The sequence below is a fragment of the Bos indicus x Bos taurus genome, chromosome 3, assembly GCF_003369695.1.
Source record: "Bos indicus x Bos taurus breed Angus x Brahman F1 hybrid chromosome 3, Bos_hybrid_MaternalHap_v2.0, whole genome shotgun sequence".
Classification (NCBI taxonomy): Eukaryota; Metazoa; Chordata; class Mammalia; order Artiodactyla; family Bovidae; genus Bos; species Bos indicus x Bos taurus.
Window position 1 is genome coordinate 89,310,165 of NC_040078.1, and position 16,434 is coordinate 89,326,598.

A 16,434-nucleotide genomic window follows, 5' to 3' on the forward strand; every position below is an offset into this window, starting at 1 on the left:
CATGTGTTCCCCATCCTGAACCCTCCACCCTCCTCCCTCCCCATACCATCCCTCTGGGTTGTCCCAATAAACCAGCCCCAAGCATCCAGTATCGTGCATCGAACCTGGACTCAAACTTTTCATTTTCCAGGGGATAAAACAGAGGCCCTAAGATGGGGAGGGTACTGCTTGAGGTCATACATCTAGCTGTGGTTGTAATCCCTGTCTATCTCAAGCATTTTAGACCTTATAAAGTGTTTTCACATATACTTTCTTATTTAATCCTTCAAATAGCCTTATGAGGTATGTTCTCTCATTATATAGGTGAGAAAAGTGAAGTGCACAGGGGCTGAAAAACCAGACCAAGATCACCCAGCTGCTGATGGATGATCTTCTGTTCAGAGTGCAATACTCTTTTGACTGTAGCTAGCCATAATCTGAGGCAATAACTGAGGGTTCCATAAATATTGCTGAATGAGTTAACTGATACTTGACTGATAAACTAATGTTCTGTCCTTAGTCCCTCAGTCATGTGTGACTCTCTGTGACCCCACGGACTGTATGTAGCCCGCCAAGCTCCTCTGTCCATGGAATTCTCCAGGCAAGAATACTGCAGTGGGTTGCCATGCCCTTCTCCAGGGGATCTTCCCAACCCAGAGATTGAACCCAGGTCTCCCGCATTGCAGGCAGATTCTTTACCACTGAGCCACCAGGGAAGCCAGCTTTGCATAAATGAGCAAATATATATTTATTGAATGGATGGATAGGCAGTGGAATGTAGACTTAATTACCTCCTGATACTTCACTCTCTTCTCTGTGATGACCTTTAGAGGTGAAAGGCCACCCCCTCTTGGGTCAAATGCAGTCAATGAGAGCCTTGCCAAGACGAGACAGACGCGGAGTGTGGATGTCACGCCGTTGCCTATTGATTGCGAGCTGTCCAGCTGGTCCTCCTGGACCACGTGTGATCCCTGTCAGAAGAAAAGGGTAGGTACCCAGACCTTGGGAGACCTCTAAGCTTCCAGGAGCCCTGTCCCTCAGCAAGATCAGTTAATGTACTGCTGACAGTAGCTGATCATAGTAGGAGTTTGATAAATGTTGGCTGATTTAATAAATGAATTTTATTCCTCTGAGCTTCCAAGGAGCAATCAGATCCTGCCTTTGATCCTTCAGGTTTGTTTTGAAACATATCTGTCCTTTCTCCCATTAACAGCTTCCTAATTAGACTTCCTGCCTCCAGCCTTATTCTTTCAATCCATCTTTCATGGGGCAGCCAGGGGAGCCGTTGGAAATGAAAGTCCGGCTGGTCTGTCCCCTGCTTGAACATCCAAAGCCTATGCATGGCCCTTAGGATCAAGTCCAGACTCATGGTCTTCAAGGTCCTCACACCTTAGATAGACCTGGCCCACATCTTCACAGAACATCCCCCACACCAGCACACAGAATATATGTGTTTTTCTAACCATTTCATCCTCTGTTCTCAGGCTGAAATGTCCTTCCCACTTCCTTCACTGACTAACACCCACTCATGATTTGAAACTTTGCTAGGGGCCACCTCTTTTGAGAAGCCTTCCTTGAGTTCTCAGCACCCCTCGCTCTTAGCCAGACACTCCTTTATGAACTGAAACAGCTCCTTATTCCTGCTGTGTCCTAGCACTCCTCATTTTCTTTTATTTGCCTTTCCATTAAACTGCAAGTGCTTAAAAACTTCTTCAATTCTGTGTCTTTGGTGTATAGGCCAATGTTGAACATGTTTGAGGTGCTCTATAAATATGTGTTTGATCTCCTTACATTTCCTGAAATCTCTGTAAGGGAGGATAATTGTTACCCTTTCTGTTAGGCAGATAGATCAACAGAGACCCAGAGCAGGTGAGTGAATTCTTGGGTTCACTTAGTAGTAAAGACAGATCTTGAACTTGGGCCATCGGCTTCTTGTCTAGCCAGTTCAACCAATCAAAACACACCATCTCTGTGGTATTTGTTCTTCGAGCTTTCTTGTCACAGGAAGGCTGATGCAGGATCCAGGCCTAAGAACAGCACATTTATCACAGAATAGAGAACGGTTCTCACTTTCCCCAGCTCCTCCGGAAACCAAAGCAGCCATGAGCTAAGACCCTAAAGAGGCTGTGGAATAAGCCCAGGACAATTACACACTTAATTGGATCAATGTGGAGAGCCAAACAGATACATTCAGTTCCCAAAGTAGGCTTTATTGCTGACGTGATTAACATTGATCCAATTATTTGGATAATTGCTTCATCTGCACCATAAACCAGGAAGACCCAGTGTGAGCCAGCCATCCATCCACTCATCCAGTCAGAGCTCTACACTCAGACTTTGCTATGCATGTTCCCTCAGTTGGACATCATGTCTGCAGGGTCAGTGGCTGGGAGTTCATCATTTCTTTCAACAGGGATTGAGAGATGTCTTTCCTTTATCATCTCCACAGTCCTCAAACCCATTTTGTCTCTGGTGCCTGGTGCTAGTCTTCTAGTATCTTCTTTGCAGACCTTATCCCTGTCCTGCCAGCCTCTGTCTCCTAGGAAGAAAGATGCTCTAGAAATGCAAAGGAGCAGAGGTGGATGGTTGTCTATATTTCTTTTCTAGATTTCCGGATGCCATGCACATAATAACTGGGGCTGGTTAACGTGTCAGTCTTCAGAGGGACTGCTAACAGGTCTCCTGCCTTTGGTAGCACCAAAATCTTGACTGCAGCTAGCATGGAAGTCACCCAAATCTGATAATTTCCTTCCCCTGCAGTGGCTTCTCATTTTACCACGAAGAAGTACTAAATCCAACCTTATTAGGGCCCAGGAGGGCCTGCCTTAGCTGTTCCTGGCTCCACGTCCATCCGTCTCTTCTCACTCTCCCTCTTTAACTCTTCTCTCCAGCCAGGGTGGATTTCTTGTTTCCTGGAATAAGGCATGTACTCTCTAGCCTCTCAGGTTTGGCACAGCAATTCCCTCCATCCGGATTGCCCTTCTCTCCCCTCCTCATGCCAGCATTCCATGCTTGCCTGACGTGTCTCCTCACCCTTTGGGGCTCAGCTCTGATGTCGCTTCCCCGTCTCCTAAGTCTGCGCTGAGGACTTCCCTCTGTTTACAGAGCACTCTGTCCTGGCCCTATCACGGCTGCCCTCCCACTGTGTGTTCACTGCCTTGTGCTTACCATCATGACCACCACCAGCAGCTGTGACCTCCTTGAGAACAGTCCACAGGACATGGTTATGATCAAATACAAACAAAGCATAAAAAGCACCCACGTTTTTCCAGCATTGTGTAGCTGAATCAATATTTTGGAAATCCAGTCAATATTTCTGGAATAAACAAACAGGAAAGTAGAGACAGAGAAATATTTACTGCTAAAATTATTAATAATTCAAAAGAAAAGTAAGCAGAAGAAATTGAATGCCTACTCTGTACCAGACAACAATGAGATTTCATATATAATTGAAACTACATAGCTGTACATAATTATCCCCATTTTACAGATTAGTAAGTTGAGATCACAGTGCTTAAGTAACTTACCCAGTATCACATAACTAGAAAGTAACAGAGTTAGTGGCTCCAAAGTGGATACTTCTGCATTTTAAGCTACTTAGTAAATGAGAATACTTGAATCAACCCATTGGATTAATCAAGCTGAAAGACTGAACTGGCCCCATCAATTCACTTACTACCTTTGACTTGAAAGTCCATGCTTTCCCCAAATTCAACAAACCTGTATTGATCACTGTGGTACAGAGACTGAAGATAAAGTCCCTGCCCTCAGAGAGTTCCCAGGCTATTTGAAATAGGTAAACAGCCAGTGGCAATATAGATCTTTAAGTGTGCCCTCCGCTCCCCATGTCCCTGAGGCTCTGGCTCTGTCTCACCTTGCTCCTCTCTGCTATAGTACAGACATGCCTACTTGATCCGGCCCTCTCAGTTCCATGGGGAACAATGCAACTTCTCCGACAAAGAAGTTGAAGACTGTGTTTCCAATAGACCATGCAGAAGTCAAGTGCGATGTGAAGGCTTTGTGTGTGCACAGACAGGTATAAAGGGACACAGGAGTGGGAGGGGATGGGTATCAAGTGAGGTGATGGCATGTGATGATGGGAGCACTGGCTATTGCCTAGTGCTCAAGATCAAAGTCATGTGTCAGGCCAGGAGGCCTCCTTGTCCTCCTTGACCTCTTTTTACACATGTTATTTCATAAAAACAACCCTACCATGTAGGTGTTAATATTACCCCTATTTTACTAATTGAGAAATTGAGATTTGAGAAGTTACTCACCCACAATCACTTAGGAGGTAAGTGGAGGAGATATAATTAGGAATTTGGAAATTCAAATTACATTCACTGACATTAAGAACACCAAAATTCTGTGTGCTGTAATCAGAAATCCTAAATCAAATTTTATTTTGACTTTGTAATTTAGAAGAAGTCATTTGAACCTTTCTTCATGTTGGCTGTCTACACAGAAAGTCAGAAGTGATGTTAACACCTTATAAGTTTGCTATAAGCATCAAGTACACAGTGGGTATAAGAGGTCCTTGCAGACCGTGAGCCCTGCTGGCTTTCTCAGAGGTTTGGGGCTAACTACAATGTAGCCACACTCTCTGCAATAGTTCAAAGGGGTGGTAGCATCATTTATCTCTGAAAACTTTGGTGAGATAGTCCCTGCATTTCTGTATCACCAAGTTTAGCATAACCCTTAATGCATGAGATAGTCTTTGAAACATTTTTGATTCAAAGAAGGAAGGAAAAAACGAAGGACTGATGGATGGGCAGACAGAGGGAAGGAAGGAAGGAGCAAACAAATGAATTATCATGAGCTGCAGAACTCAGTAAACACTTTCTTTTCAATTAATTCCTTTAACTAATTCAGGCAAACCTGACTCTTTTTCTCAAAGGCTGCAGCAAAAATGAGAGTATTTTGACCCAGATTACCTAGACGCAAGTTACAACTCTCTACATTTGCCACAACTTTGTGAACTGTGCTTTAGTATCTTTTCAGAAAGAACTAGGGATTCTTAGAGCAATTTCTAGGCATTATTGCAAACGCAGAGCTCCATCCAGTAAATCTGAAAGATGTTTACATATATCCATGGACTCATTATGACTGGTGTTCCATGATTCTGACCAAAGCCAATAATGGTTATTCAGGCCAGCTTTAGTTTAAATGCCTTGTAACAAACATTTGAAGACCAGATTGTTACTCTTCTGCCTTTAATACCCAAAGAACATTGGTTTAAAATGAACAGACATGCTTAAGTAAAAATGGCCACCTGTTTTATGGGCTTTACTCCCAAAAGATATGCAAATAAGAAAGGAAGTCAAGTCAATGGGGAAAAGAGTTTCAAGGAAGTGGAGGAGCCTCAAATAACTTTAAATATATAGTCTAAATATTTTTAATATCTACTAGTCTGAGTGGCTCTGATGTTGAAGGCAGTGCTGTTTAATGTGGTGAGTTTGTGATAAGAAAGCTATAGGTTCCAATCCTCCTGCCAGTTCTTACCAGCAGTATGCATTTAGACCATCAAAGCACTAATAATAGTAATAACACATACCCAGCTCTTACCATGAGTCGGTACTGTTGCATTTATTTGTCTGAATCCCCAGTGACCTTTGGGGGTAGGTATGATGGCGTCTCTACTTTACAGATGAATACGTTGAGACAGGGAGTCGGGAAACACACGGAAGGTGCCACAGCAGGTACTGTTGCAGGGCCCTCTGAACCCACCTCCTCTCTCCAGTCCCAAGCAGAGGAGTCCAGCCTTCCTTCCGGTCTGCCTAGCAAACCTGCCCTCAAGAGCGTTCAGAAACACAACACTGGCTTCTGACGGGGAATAAACAGTGAATTCCATGACCACTCACCCCCAGTACACGAGGACTAATGCAAACAGAGCATTAAAGTTGCAGCCAAGAATTTGGGTCACGGTGGGTCTGAAGCCATGTGAACCACCACCACCCCTGACCCTTCCTGGCCTTGACCTGTGGGTAACCCCATTTCTCCTTCCCAGGGAGGTGCATAAACCGAAGACTTCTTTGCAATGGGGACAATGACTGTGGAGACCAGTCAGATGAGGCGAACTGTAGAAAGACTTACAAAAAATGTCAGCAGGAAATGGAGCAATACTGGGCCATTGGCAGCCTGGCCAGTGGGTAAGTTACCTTTTTCTGTTGTGGAGTGGGGAGAACATACAAGTAAATGTGATCTGGAGAAGAGAGAAGGAGGGAACGGTAGACAGAGTGGCTCCTCTGTTCCCTTCTGGAAAAGGCTGGTGTGTTAGCAGACGCTCGCAGCTGCTTCCTGACGACAGACCCGGGGGCTCTGGGAGCACGTGCCATGGCCAGATGGACCAGATGTGACTGCAGGGAGGGAGCACTGAGGAGAGAGCTGTGGGGGTGGGGGGGGTGGTGCATGGCAGCTCCACACGAGGGCTGGGGGAAGAGTTATTTGATGCCTGCTCTGTGACCATGTCAGGTACTTTCTAAGCATTACCTTTGAATGCTATTGACAACTGCCAGGGAGCTTTATCTGTTTCTCTGTCCCGAGGCCTCAGCAAGAGAGGCCGGTGCAGAGCAGAGGCCACCAAGTGACTAGTCAGTGCAGGAGTGCATTTCCAGCATGGCTCTGCCGGCAGCCTGTGTGCAGTTAGTCTGGGGGCTCTCAGTTGGTTAAATCCTCCGGGGAGGTGAGGGATCAAAAGGGGCTGACTGGCCTGGCACTCAGCCTCCTTTCCTGCTGTGCTGTGCAGCCTCTCAGCCTCTAGGGGAAAAGTCAGGGCCTCTCCTCACAAATCAGCATATGTGACACAGTGTGGGAAGCAGAGAGGCCCTGGATGGCATTCTCCTCCTTCCTAAGCAAACATCAGGTCTCCATCCTGAAAGGTTGCTGTTAGAGACACAGCCTCCTCATGTGGGGAAGACCTCCTCCCAGGACCGCCTTAGACACTAGCGATGATAAGCCCCATCTCCTTGATGAGGACACTGAGGTCTGGGAAGTTAGAGCTCCTGGGGGGTCACAGGTCAATGAGGGTGGCCATGGACATACAGAGCCAGCAGCAGAAGGAGCTGGACCCTGCAAGAGGGGCAGAAGGATGGCTTTCGTGCTTTAGTTTTGTCATTCGTAGACAGAAGTCAGTCACACCCTTCTTTTCAGGTCTGTGAGGGATAAATAAGCTAATGCCGTGGTAATAAGCTAACACATGAGAAGCAAAATATGTGGTGGGAAGAAAGCAGACTCTGCTCTTGACTAGACTTAGACGCTCAGACTTTGAGTCCTGGCCCTACCAGCTGCTGGGCAGGTCAGTTGCCCTCTCTGTGTCTTACTTTCTTCATCTGTTAAATGAGTATAGTAATAATACCTATGGATTCATTGAACCAACATGTGCAATTGATTATTATGGTATTAAAGAAAATAAATGAATATACATTATTATGCTACAGGAAACCCTATTGCAGGAAAGACAGCCTGAAATGATTCTGGCAGGAGCAGAGCAGACCAATAGGCAGAAGCTGAAAGGAGACAGAACTCCTTTTAACAAAAGAAACAGCTGTCAGTCATAGTCAAAGCAGGTCAGGAAATGGAGGCTTGCCTTAGGAGGTGGTGAGAAATAATAATGTTGAGGTAGAGATGAGATTTTCATCCTTTCTAAATGGACATAATGACATCTACTACCCAGGGCTTTAGGGACACTACATAAGGTGATGTCCTGAGCCATCCGTGACTGTGCCTGTTTCCAGTTAGAAACTCAGTAAATTGGAATTAATTTAGTGTCTTGTGATAGGAGGCATACAGAAATTAAAAGGAAAACCACCATATCTAAGGAGCACAGAATCTTGGGGAGATGCTGCTGCTGCTGCTACTAAGTCGCTTCAGTCGTGTCCAACTCTGTGCGACCCCAGAGATGGCAGCCCACCAGGCTCCTCCATCCATGGGATTTTCCAGGCAAGAGTACTGGAGTGGGGTGCCATTGCCTTCTCCAATGCATGAAAGTGAAAAGTGAAAGTGAAGTCGCTCAGTCGTGTCCGACTCCTAGCGACCCCATGGACTGCAGCCCACCAGGCTCCTCCGTCCATGAGATTTTCCAGACAAGAGTACTGGAGTGGGGTGCCATTGCCTTCTCCGCTTGGGGAGATGACAGGTAAATAATAATAAGTCTTTATCCCAGAACAAGCCATGTTCTAAGCACTTAGTAAATATGGATACATGTAATCCTCACAGGCACTCCAAGAGATAGGGTTTTCTTTGTTCTCATTTTATAGATAAGGAGACCTAGGTACAGAGGCTAACTGGTATGCCTGAGGTTACATAACTTGTGAATGCCAGCACATTGGCTCATCACCTCCCATGTAGACCATTCTTGTAAGGTAACTACAGTAGGTGCAGAACAATAAATGCATGAATGGGGCAAGCATGGGATCTAGTAAGGGCCTCTAATGCAGCTTAGTACAGTTCAGTTCAGTTCAGTTCAGTCGCTCGATCATGTCCGACTCTTTGCAACCCCGTGAATCACAGCATGCCAGGACTCCCTGTCCATCACCAACTCCCAGAGTTCACTCAAACTCGTGTCCATCGAGTCGGTGATGCCATCCAGCCATCTCATCCTGTCGTCCCCTTCTCCTCCTACCCCTAACCCCTCCGAGCATCAGGGTCTTTTCCAGTGAGTCAACTCTTCGCATGAGGTGGCCAAAACTGATGCTGAGTTTCAGCTTCAGCATCAGTCCTTCCAATGAACACCCAGGACTGATCTCCTTTAGGATGGACTGGTTGGATCTCCTTGCAGCTTAGTACAACAAAAGAACTTAGTCTAGAAAGATAAGTAAGAGATAAAGGAGTGAGTATGGCTTCCCTGGTGGCTCAGCGGTAAAGAATCCTCCTGCCAATGCAGGGAGAATCAGGTTCGATCCCTGGGTCAGGAAGATCTCCTGGAGGAGGGCATGGCAACCCACTCCAGTATTCTTGCCCAATAAATCCTGTGGTCAGAGGAGCCTGGTGGTCTACAGTCCATGGGGTCACAAAGAGTTGGACACAACTGAGCAACTAAGCAAGCGATGAGTGGCTAGAAGGGTATTTAGGCATAGGGAACAGCCCTTACCAAGAAGAGAAAGAGCAAAACAGACTGGAGAGAGAACATCTCCATGTAGTAGGGGACAGGCTTTGTGGTTGTGGCTGGGAGTGGCAGGGGATAAAGCCTCAACAGATACTGAGGACCATGTGTGCTGTGCCCAGGAATTTGGGTGTCCTTTAGTAGGTCCACCAGTTGGGATTATATACTCACCTCACCCCCTTTTCTGCCTCTTCTTCCCTGCAGGATTAATTTGTTCACAAACAACTTGGAGGGCCCAGTTCTAGATCATAGGTATTATGCCGGTCTGTGCTCCCCGCATTACATACTCAACACGAGGTTTCGGAAGCCATACAACGTGGAAAACTTCATTCCACAGGTATGTGCCAGCCAGGGCCATGGCAAGGACACTGGCAGAGGAGCCAGAAGCTGGGGTCTGGACCAGGTCAGCAGCCCCCTGCTGGGCCAGCTCAGATGCTTCGCCTTTTCTCTCTGAGCTTCAGTTCTTCATATGTAAAATGGGTGGTTGCTTCCTCCAGACACAGCGGTGAGGCCAACCTATGCTGTATAGTAGAGGCAGTGCAGATATGTAGTAGCATAATTATACCAACGACAATAACAAAAACTGCCATAAAGAGACAAGCACAGCTTAGGATTTAGAGTCTCATAGATGTCTTTGCAACTTACCATCTATATACTCTGAGCCTCCATTTTCCTATCTTTAAATTGGGATTTTAAAGGTTCTGCCTGCACAGAGGGGATAAGTGAGTGTAAAGGCTTAGCACACACACAATACCTGGTTTAATTGTGAGTCTCAGGGTGTGCTTTTTTTTTTTTTTAATGAAAAAAGGCTCTTTTTGCCTTCTTATTTATAACTGATAGCTTCAGTTTCACATTTGGATCAAAAGCAAATGCAGACACTGTAGGTCCTTTATTTTGCCTTTGAAAAATTTCATAGACTTTCATATATAAACATGGGTATCACAGCTGGGACTTGCCAGCTAGACTTCCAGAGTTCATCCAGACATTTTGTGTGTGTGTGTGTGTGTGTGTGTATGTATGTGTGTGTTAGTCGCTCAGTTATGTCCCACTCTTTTTCGACCCCATGAACTGTAGCCTACCAGGCTCCTCTGTCCATGGAATTCTCCAGGCAAGAATACTGGAATGGGTTGCCATTCCCTTCTTCAGGGGAACTTCTGACCCAGGGATTGAACCTGGGTCTCCTGCATTGCAGGTGGATCCTTTACCATCTGAGCCACCAGGGAAGCCCCAAAGAATTACATCAGTGGGGTAGGAAGTGACCCAAGCAACTTAACCTCATGACTGGAATCACTGGTCAGTCAATGATTTGAATGAATGTAGTCAGTTGAGTGGCAAAGATGTAAATGTCCCAGATGCCCGGTGATACTAGAGACATCCCGATAGTCATGCAAGAATCCTAGCAACCAGAGACAGCCAGACAACAGGAATCAACTTCTGTTATTATCAAATCCTTGCCTATTAGAACCAGGCATTGTTCTAAGCATTTCTGTAAGTTATAAAATGTTCTACCAAGATAAGCCTGTGTTATTAACACAGACTTAAAAGCAATCTCACAGGGAGTGGGGTTCAGAGTAGACTATGTCACTGCATAATGCACACGTAAGGCAGAGGGGGAAGATCTGGGTGTACCCCAGGACCCCGGTGTACTTTAGGCTAAATTCTTGCTCTGTTCTTGACCTGTTTCCTCATGTGTAAAATGAGAGGACTGGACTGGATGACCAGGTTGGTAGTTTTCACGTCTAAAATTGTGCAGTCCTAGGATTTCCCTGGTGGTCCAATGGCTAAGACTCGCATTTCCAATGTAGGAGGCCTGGGTTCAATCCCTGGTCAGGGAACTAGACCCCATAAGCTGCAACTGAGACCCGCTGCAGCCAAATACATACATAAATACATCAGCAAAAATTTTAAAATAAGATAAAATAAAATGGTATAGTCCTGAATGTTAAGCTGCTACCTCTCCTTTCTCTTCCTTCCTGGTCCCCTCCACACCCCCATACATACTGGCTAAAAATTACAAAATGAGTCTTGGGATAAATACACCCTCCCCCATGTTGACCAGCACCATCCCTCTGACCTCCACTTTTTTTTTTTTTTGGTATCTCTATTTTTTTTTAAATATAAATTTATTTATTTTAATTGAAGGTTAATTACCATATTGTAGTGGTTTTGCCATACATGGCCTCCACTTTCAAAGGAGAATCTCAGAGCAGACGTTTCTCTCCTGGTAACCCAGGCCGGCTATGTAGCTCGGAGTCTCCTCTCTCTGTAGCTGTGTTTGGAGCACGTGGCAGGCACTGTGCAGTGTTTTACCCATACAGACTCAACCTCAGAACAAGCCCGCTGGCAGGAACTGTTACTGTTTCCATTTTATACAGGAAGAAACTGAGGCACAGAGAGGTGAAGCCCAATGTCCAGGGTTACCCAGTGAGAAAATGGTGCACTCCGCCTTAGGGCTCTCACTCCAGACCATGTTTGGAATCACGTCTGCTTTTCTTCCTCAGAAGCTGAGCTGTTATGGGGGACTGCAAGCCTCCAGAAGCCAGTGGATGGGGATGGAGACACTTTGGGGCTGGTCACTTGGGGGCCACCGAGGCAGCGCCCTAGATACTTCCCTGTGCACAGCACCATGAGCACCAATTTTTGAGCAAACAGCTCCTCTAAGTTCGCAAAGGCTTTTTGCTGTTCTGTCCCTGCATCTGCCCACCCCCATACCCCATCCCAAGACCTTTCACCAGCCCCTCATGAGCTGCCACTGAGCTCCTCGTCTGCACGGGTTTGCCTCTCTGACCCCAAATCCATCCCTTCCAACCCAACTGCTGTTCTGTCCTGTCATGAGTTTCCTGGTGCTCAGCCACTGCCTCTGTTGGCTTTTCGGCAAGTCATCCCAGAGCCCCAGAATCTGGATGCCAGCCCACTTTCTCACTCTCTCATGGACGCTGTCTTCTCCTCTCTCTTGTTTCTTCTGGTACAACCACACTCGCATTTTCAACCCCCTGCAGTTTCTGGCCCCACCCTGCCCTCTCGTACCTTCACGTTTCTGCCTGCACCCAAGTCCACAGCCTAGAATGTTCTCCTGCATTTCTGCCCATCAAAACCCAAATCAAGCACCCACCTCTGAGTGTCTGCTCACCGTGTTGGGCTCATCTGTTTCTCCTGCTGGATCAAGAGCCCTGGGAGTGGAGGTGTGGGTGCCTCTGAGATTTTTGCATCCAATGTACTTAGTTTAATACCTGCAACATAGTAAGAGTACAGTGTGTGTCGGTTGATTTGAATTGAACTGATGTGAGTCAAATGACATATGGAACATTTGTTTTTTTCTTCCTTCAGACCCGAGGCAAATATGACTTTACGTTGACAGAATATGAATCGTACTCAGATTTCGAACATAACGTCACAGGGACGGCAATTAGCAAGTCTAGTTTCAGCTTGGGTTTCAAAATTGCTGGAATATTTGAACTTGGCTACAGCAGCATGAGTAATATTGGCCAACATTTTATTAGCAGGATCAAACGATTCTCTCATACGGTAGGTACCCTTTGCTTGCTTTTCCATTCCTATGTATTCATTTGAATTTTCATATCCACGGATGTCTGTATACCGTGTTGCTATTAGTCCTGACAACCAATTATATTTGTTACATTGAAAAGCTTTTCACAAAAAATACCTTGGTCTTACATTAACTTTACTTTTCAGAAAGATCAGCCAGTGGTGGCCGTCTATAATTATTTACTCTACTTTTTTAGTATGGCGTTGTTTATTTTTAAATTGTTTTAGTTTTATTGGAGTATAGTTGATTTACAGTGTTGTGTTATTTTTTCAGTTTTAATATTTTTATTGAAGTATAGTTGATGCACAGTGTGCTTTCTGTTGCAGCCAAGTGATTCAGATATACATATATATACACATTCTTTTCCATTGTGGTTTATCATAGGATAGCGAATATAGCTCTCTGTGTACTCTCATTTTCTTTTCTTATTTTTTTTTTGTACTCTTATTTACTAATAAGCTTTTCACTTGGTTTTTATTAAACTAAGGAGCATAGTTTTGCCAAAACTAAATTATTTCTGGAGACTTTTCGACTCCCAGCAACTTGACTTCTATTCTAAACCTTCAGTTGAAATTCCTTTCCAGAATGTTATCCAAGACCTCATCTCCAGCTTCTTGGAGCTGTTGATGGAGTCACATTCCTGTTTCTCATGGTTGCTTTCTGCTCCTTATCAGTTAGTTTTCTTCCTGGTTTCTAACAGCCCCACTTGTTCTCTATTTAATTTTTGGTCATCTTTTCTTCTTCCTCTATAGCCAGCCACCCTAAGTGTCCTTTTCTACTCACCCTGCTCCTCTGCCAGGGCAAGCATGAGCCTTTGCCACCACTTCTGCCCTTTCTGGGAAGCTCAGACCTGCACCACCCTCTCTTCTGGGTATCATTACCCAGATGCCTTGTGGACACTCCAAAGCAAGTTCCTCTTCCCAAGCTCTCTATGTTAAATAGCATTCTTTTCCTTCTGCCTTTCGAGGCTAAGAATATCTGAGTCATATTTGGTTCTGTTTTCTCTTTATTCCCACATGTGGCTTGTGGCTTGTGCTAAATCACTTCAGTGGTGTCTGACTCTTTGTGATCCTATGAACTGTAGCCAGCCAGCCTCCTCTGTCCATGGGATTCTCCAGGCAAGAATGTTAGGGTGGATTGCCATACCCTCCACCAGGGGATCTTTCTGATCCAGGGACTGAACCCATGTCTCTCTGTCTCCTGCGTTGACAGGCAGGTTCTTTACCATTAGTGCCACCTGGGAAGCCCACCTCTGTTGGCCACCAGATCCTTCACTCATCAATATTTCTTCATTTTTTTACTGCAGTCTAGTTGATTTACAATGTTGTATTAATTTCTGCTCTACAAAAAAGTGGTTCAGTCCTAGGTTCAGTCCTAATACATATATATATTAAATTTCACATATAAGTGATATTATATGGTACTTGCCTTTCTCTGTTTGACTTACTTCACTTAGTATGATAGTCTCTATGTTCAGCCGTGTTGTTACAAATGGCATTATTTTGTTCTCTTTCTGGCTGAGCAGCATTCCACTGTATATGTGCCACGTCTTCTCTGTCCATTTATCGGTTGATGGACATTAGGTTGTTTCCATGTCTCGGTGGTGGTGGTTTAGTCGCTAAGTCATGTCAGACACTCTTGTAACCCTATGGACTGTAGCCTACCAGACTCCTCTGTCCATGGGATTTCCCAAGCAAGAATACTAGAGTGGGTTGCCATTTCCTTCTCCAGGGGATCATTTGGACCCAGGAATCAAACCCGGGTCTTCTGCATTGCAGGCGAATTCTTTACCGACTAAGTTATGGCTATCCAATATTTGTTAATCAAACTCTAATTACATCTTCTCTAGCCTAGGCCCTTTCACCTCTGGCTCCAGCCCTCCTAATGAGCCTCCTGTCTTTCAATTTTCCCCTTCAAATGTATGTGCTGCCAGAAAAATGCTTTTCTGATACTAACCTGGTCATATCACCTGTTCCCTATTGCCTATAAGGTGAAGGTCAAAGCCCGTGACTTAGTGGAAGCGGAGCAGTTGGAATGGGAAGTAAGGTGACGTGAGGGCTTGGAAAACCTTGGATTCCAGAAAGGACCAGGTGTATTTATTCCCTGGTCACTGAGAGTTGGCCGCATGGGCGTGATGTTGTAGAAAACTAACCTGAGAGGAACATGGAAGAAATTAAAAGCCCACAGTGATTTATGTGAGAAAAAAGGAATGGTGAGGGGCTTAAGTTCTGCTGCCAAATTACCAACCAGCAGAAAATGAGCCATAAACATGAATTAGACTGTAATCGTCTCTGGTTGTTTTTCTTCATCTTCTCAGCTGTGAGCAGCTTGGGCACAGAGGCTGTTTCTTTCATCTTTAGGTTCAGGATGGCACTTGATAAGTGCTCAAGACTAAAATATAGTGATGAAGGACAGGACTGATTATAAAGGAACTTGTCTTGTTAGAGGGAAAGAGAGGGGTACCATCCTCGTCTCCTTTTGTCTCTCCGTCTCTCTCCCCTTCCCTCCCAGCTCCCTGATTTAAACAGCCAGTTACATAATGTTACCTCATGCTAGGTACTAATCTAGATACTTGGAACCTAGAGACAAGTACAGCACAATTCTTGCCTTCAAGTTCACAGTCTAGTAGGAGCAGCAAACATGTATGCAGATAACGGTCCTGATTTTGACATCAGTTGTAATACAGCATGTGTGTGTGTGTGCACGCTAAGTCACTTCAGTTGTGTCTGACTCTTTGCAGCTCCATGGACTGTAGCCCACCAGGCTCCTCTGTTCATGATATTCTCCAGGCAAGAATACTGGAGTGGGTTGCCATGCCCTCCTTCAGGGGATCTTCCCGACCCAGGGGTTGAAACCATGTCTCCTGTGGTTCCTGTGTTGCTGGTCGATTCTTTACCATTGAGCCACTGGGAAAGCCCAATACTGCATGGTTTATTCTATAAAGGAAAGATAAGCAACGTGCAATGCAGTCCTGGGAGGTGGAGAGTCAGGGAAGTTCAAGGGTGCCACCACAGAGAAAGCCCAGCTAAGCAGAAAATTTAAATATGAGGTGTGTGCCAGGCAGAAAAGAGAGGGAAGAGCATGTCTGGCAGAAGGAACATGTGCAAAATTATATTATGAGAGAGAATGACAGATGTGGGGGAAAGTAAGATGTTAGATGGATATTGAGGTATCATGTAGGTATTAGAGAAAAGTACAGTATGGAGGAGGGTGGATTTCATGGTTGTAAAAGCTGAAGCCAGGAGGCTATTTGGGGACAGATCGTGACATTCTTACCTTCAGAGTAATGGAGTTGATTTTATTCTTGGGCAATGGAGAGGCCGACTGGGTTTTGTTTTAAGCACAGAGTGGCATTTAATGGTATTAATAGTTTTAGGACATCAACTCTCATTGGAGCACTGAGGGCAGCTAGAGGGAGAAGGGAGATCAGTGGGAAAGCTTTTGTCATAACCCAAGCAGGAGAGGAAACCTAAAATATTTAGAAAGACCATGAACAGAGCATCTAGCAGCTGCAAAGTTGGAAAGATGAGGAAGAAGGAGTCATGGATGGCTGTGGCAGGACTAGGGTGGGGGAGCAGGGCAGGGAGCAGAGGTGGCATGACTTACAGAGCTGACAGGTCAAGCTGGGTAAGAGTTTTAAGATGCAGGAGGAATGTGCATTTCCTACTCATTTACCTTTTCCTCAGCCTTCACCGCAGTGTAGGAACGCCTCGTCTCAGGTTATATCAACATCCCTGGATGTTTGCCCTTCATCTAGCATTGCCATCTTTCAGTCTCTTCCACACACCAGGGGTCACCAAACTTGTTC

General features: G+C 45.3%; 1 protein-coding gene across 1 annotated transcript in view; it reads left to right on the plus strand.

Moving 5' to 3' along the window:
- Nucleotides 1-16,434, plus strand: part of C8B (complement C8 beta chain) — a 43,869-nt gene that overhangs the window by 6,939 nt on the left and 20,496 nt on the right. Inside the window, exons 2-6 of the mRNA XM_027537121.1 lie at nucleotides 810-966; nucleotides 3,874-4,015; nucleotides 5,987-6,128; nucleotides 9,284-9,416; nucleotides 12,407-12,604. Of these exons, the coding sequence (XP_027392922.1) occupies nucleotides 810-966; nucleotides 3,874-4,015; nucleotides 5,987-6,128; nucleotides 9,284-9,416; nucleotides 12,407-12,604 (772 nt within the window). The remainder of the gene's footprint in view (nucleotides 1-809; nucleotides 967-3,873; nucleotides 4,016-5,986; nucleotides 6,129-9,283; nucleotides 9,417-12,406; nucleotides 12,605-16,434) is intronic.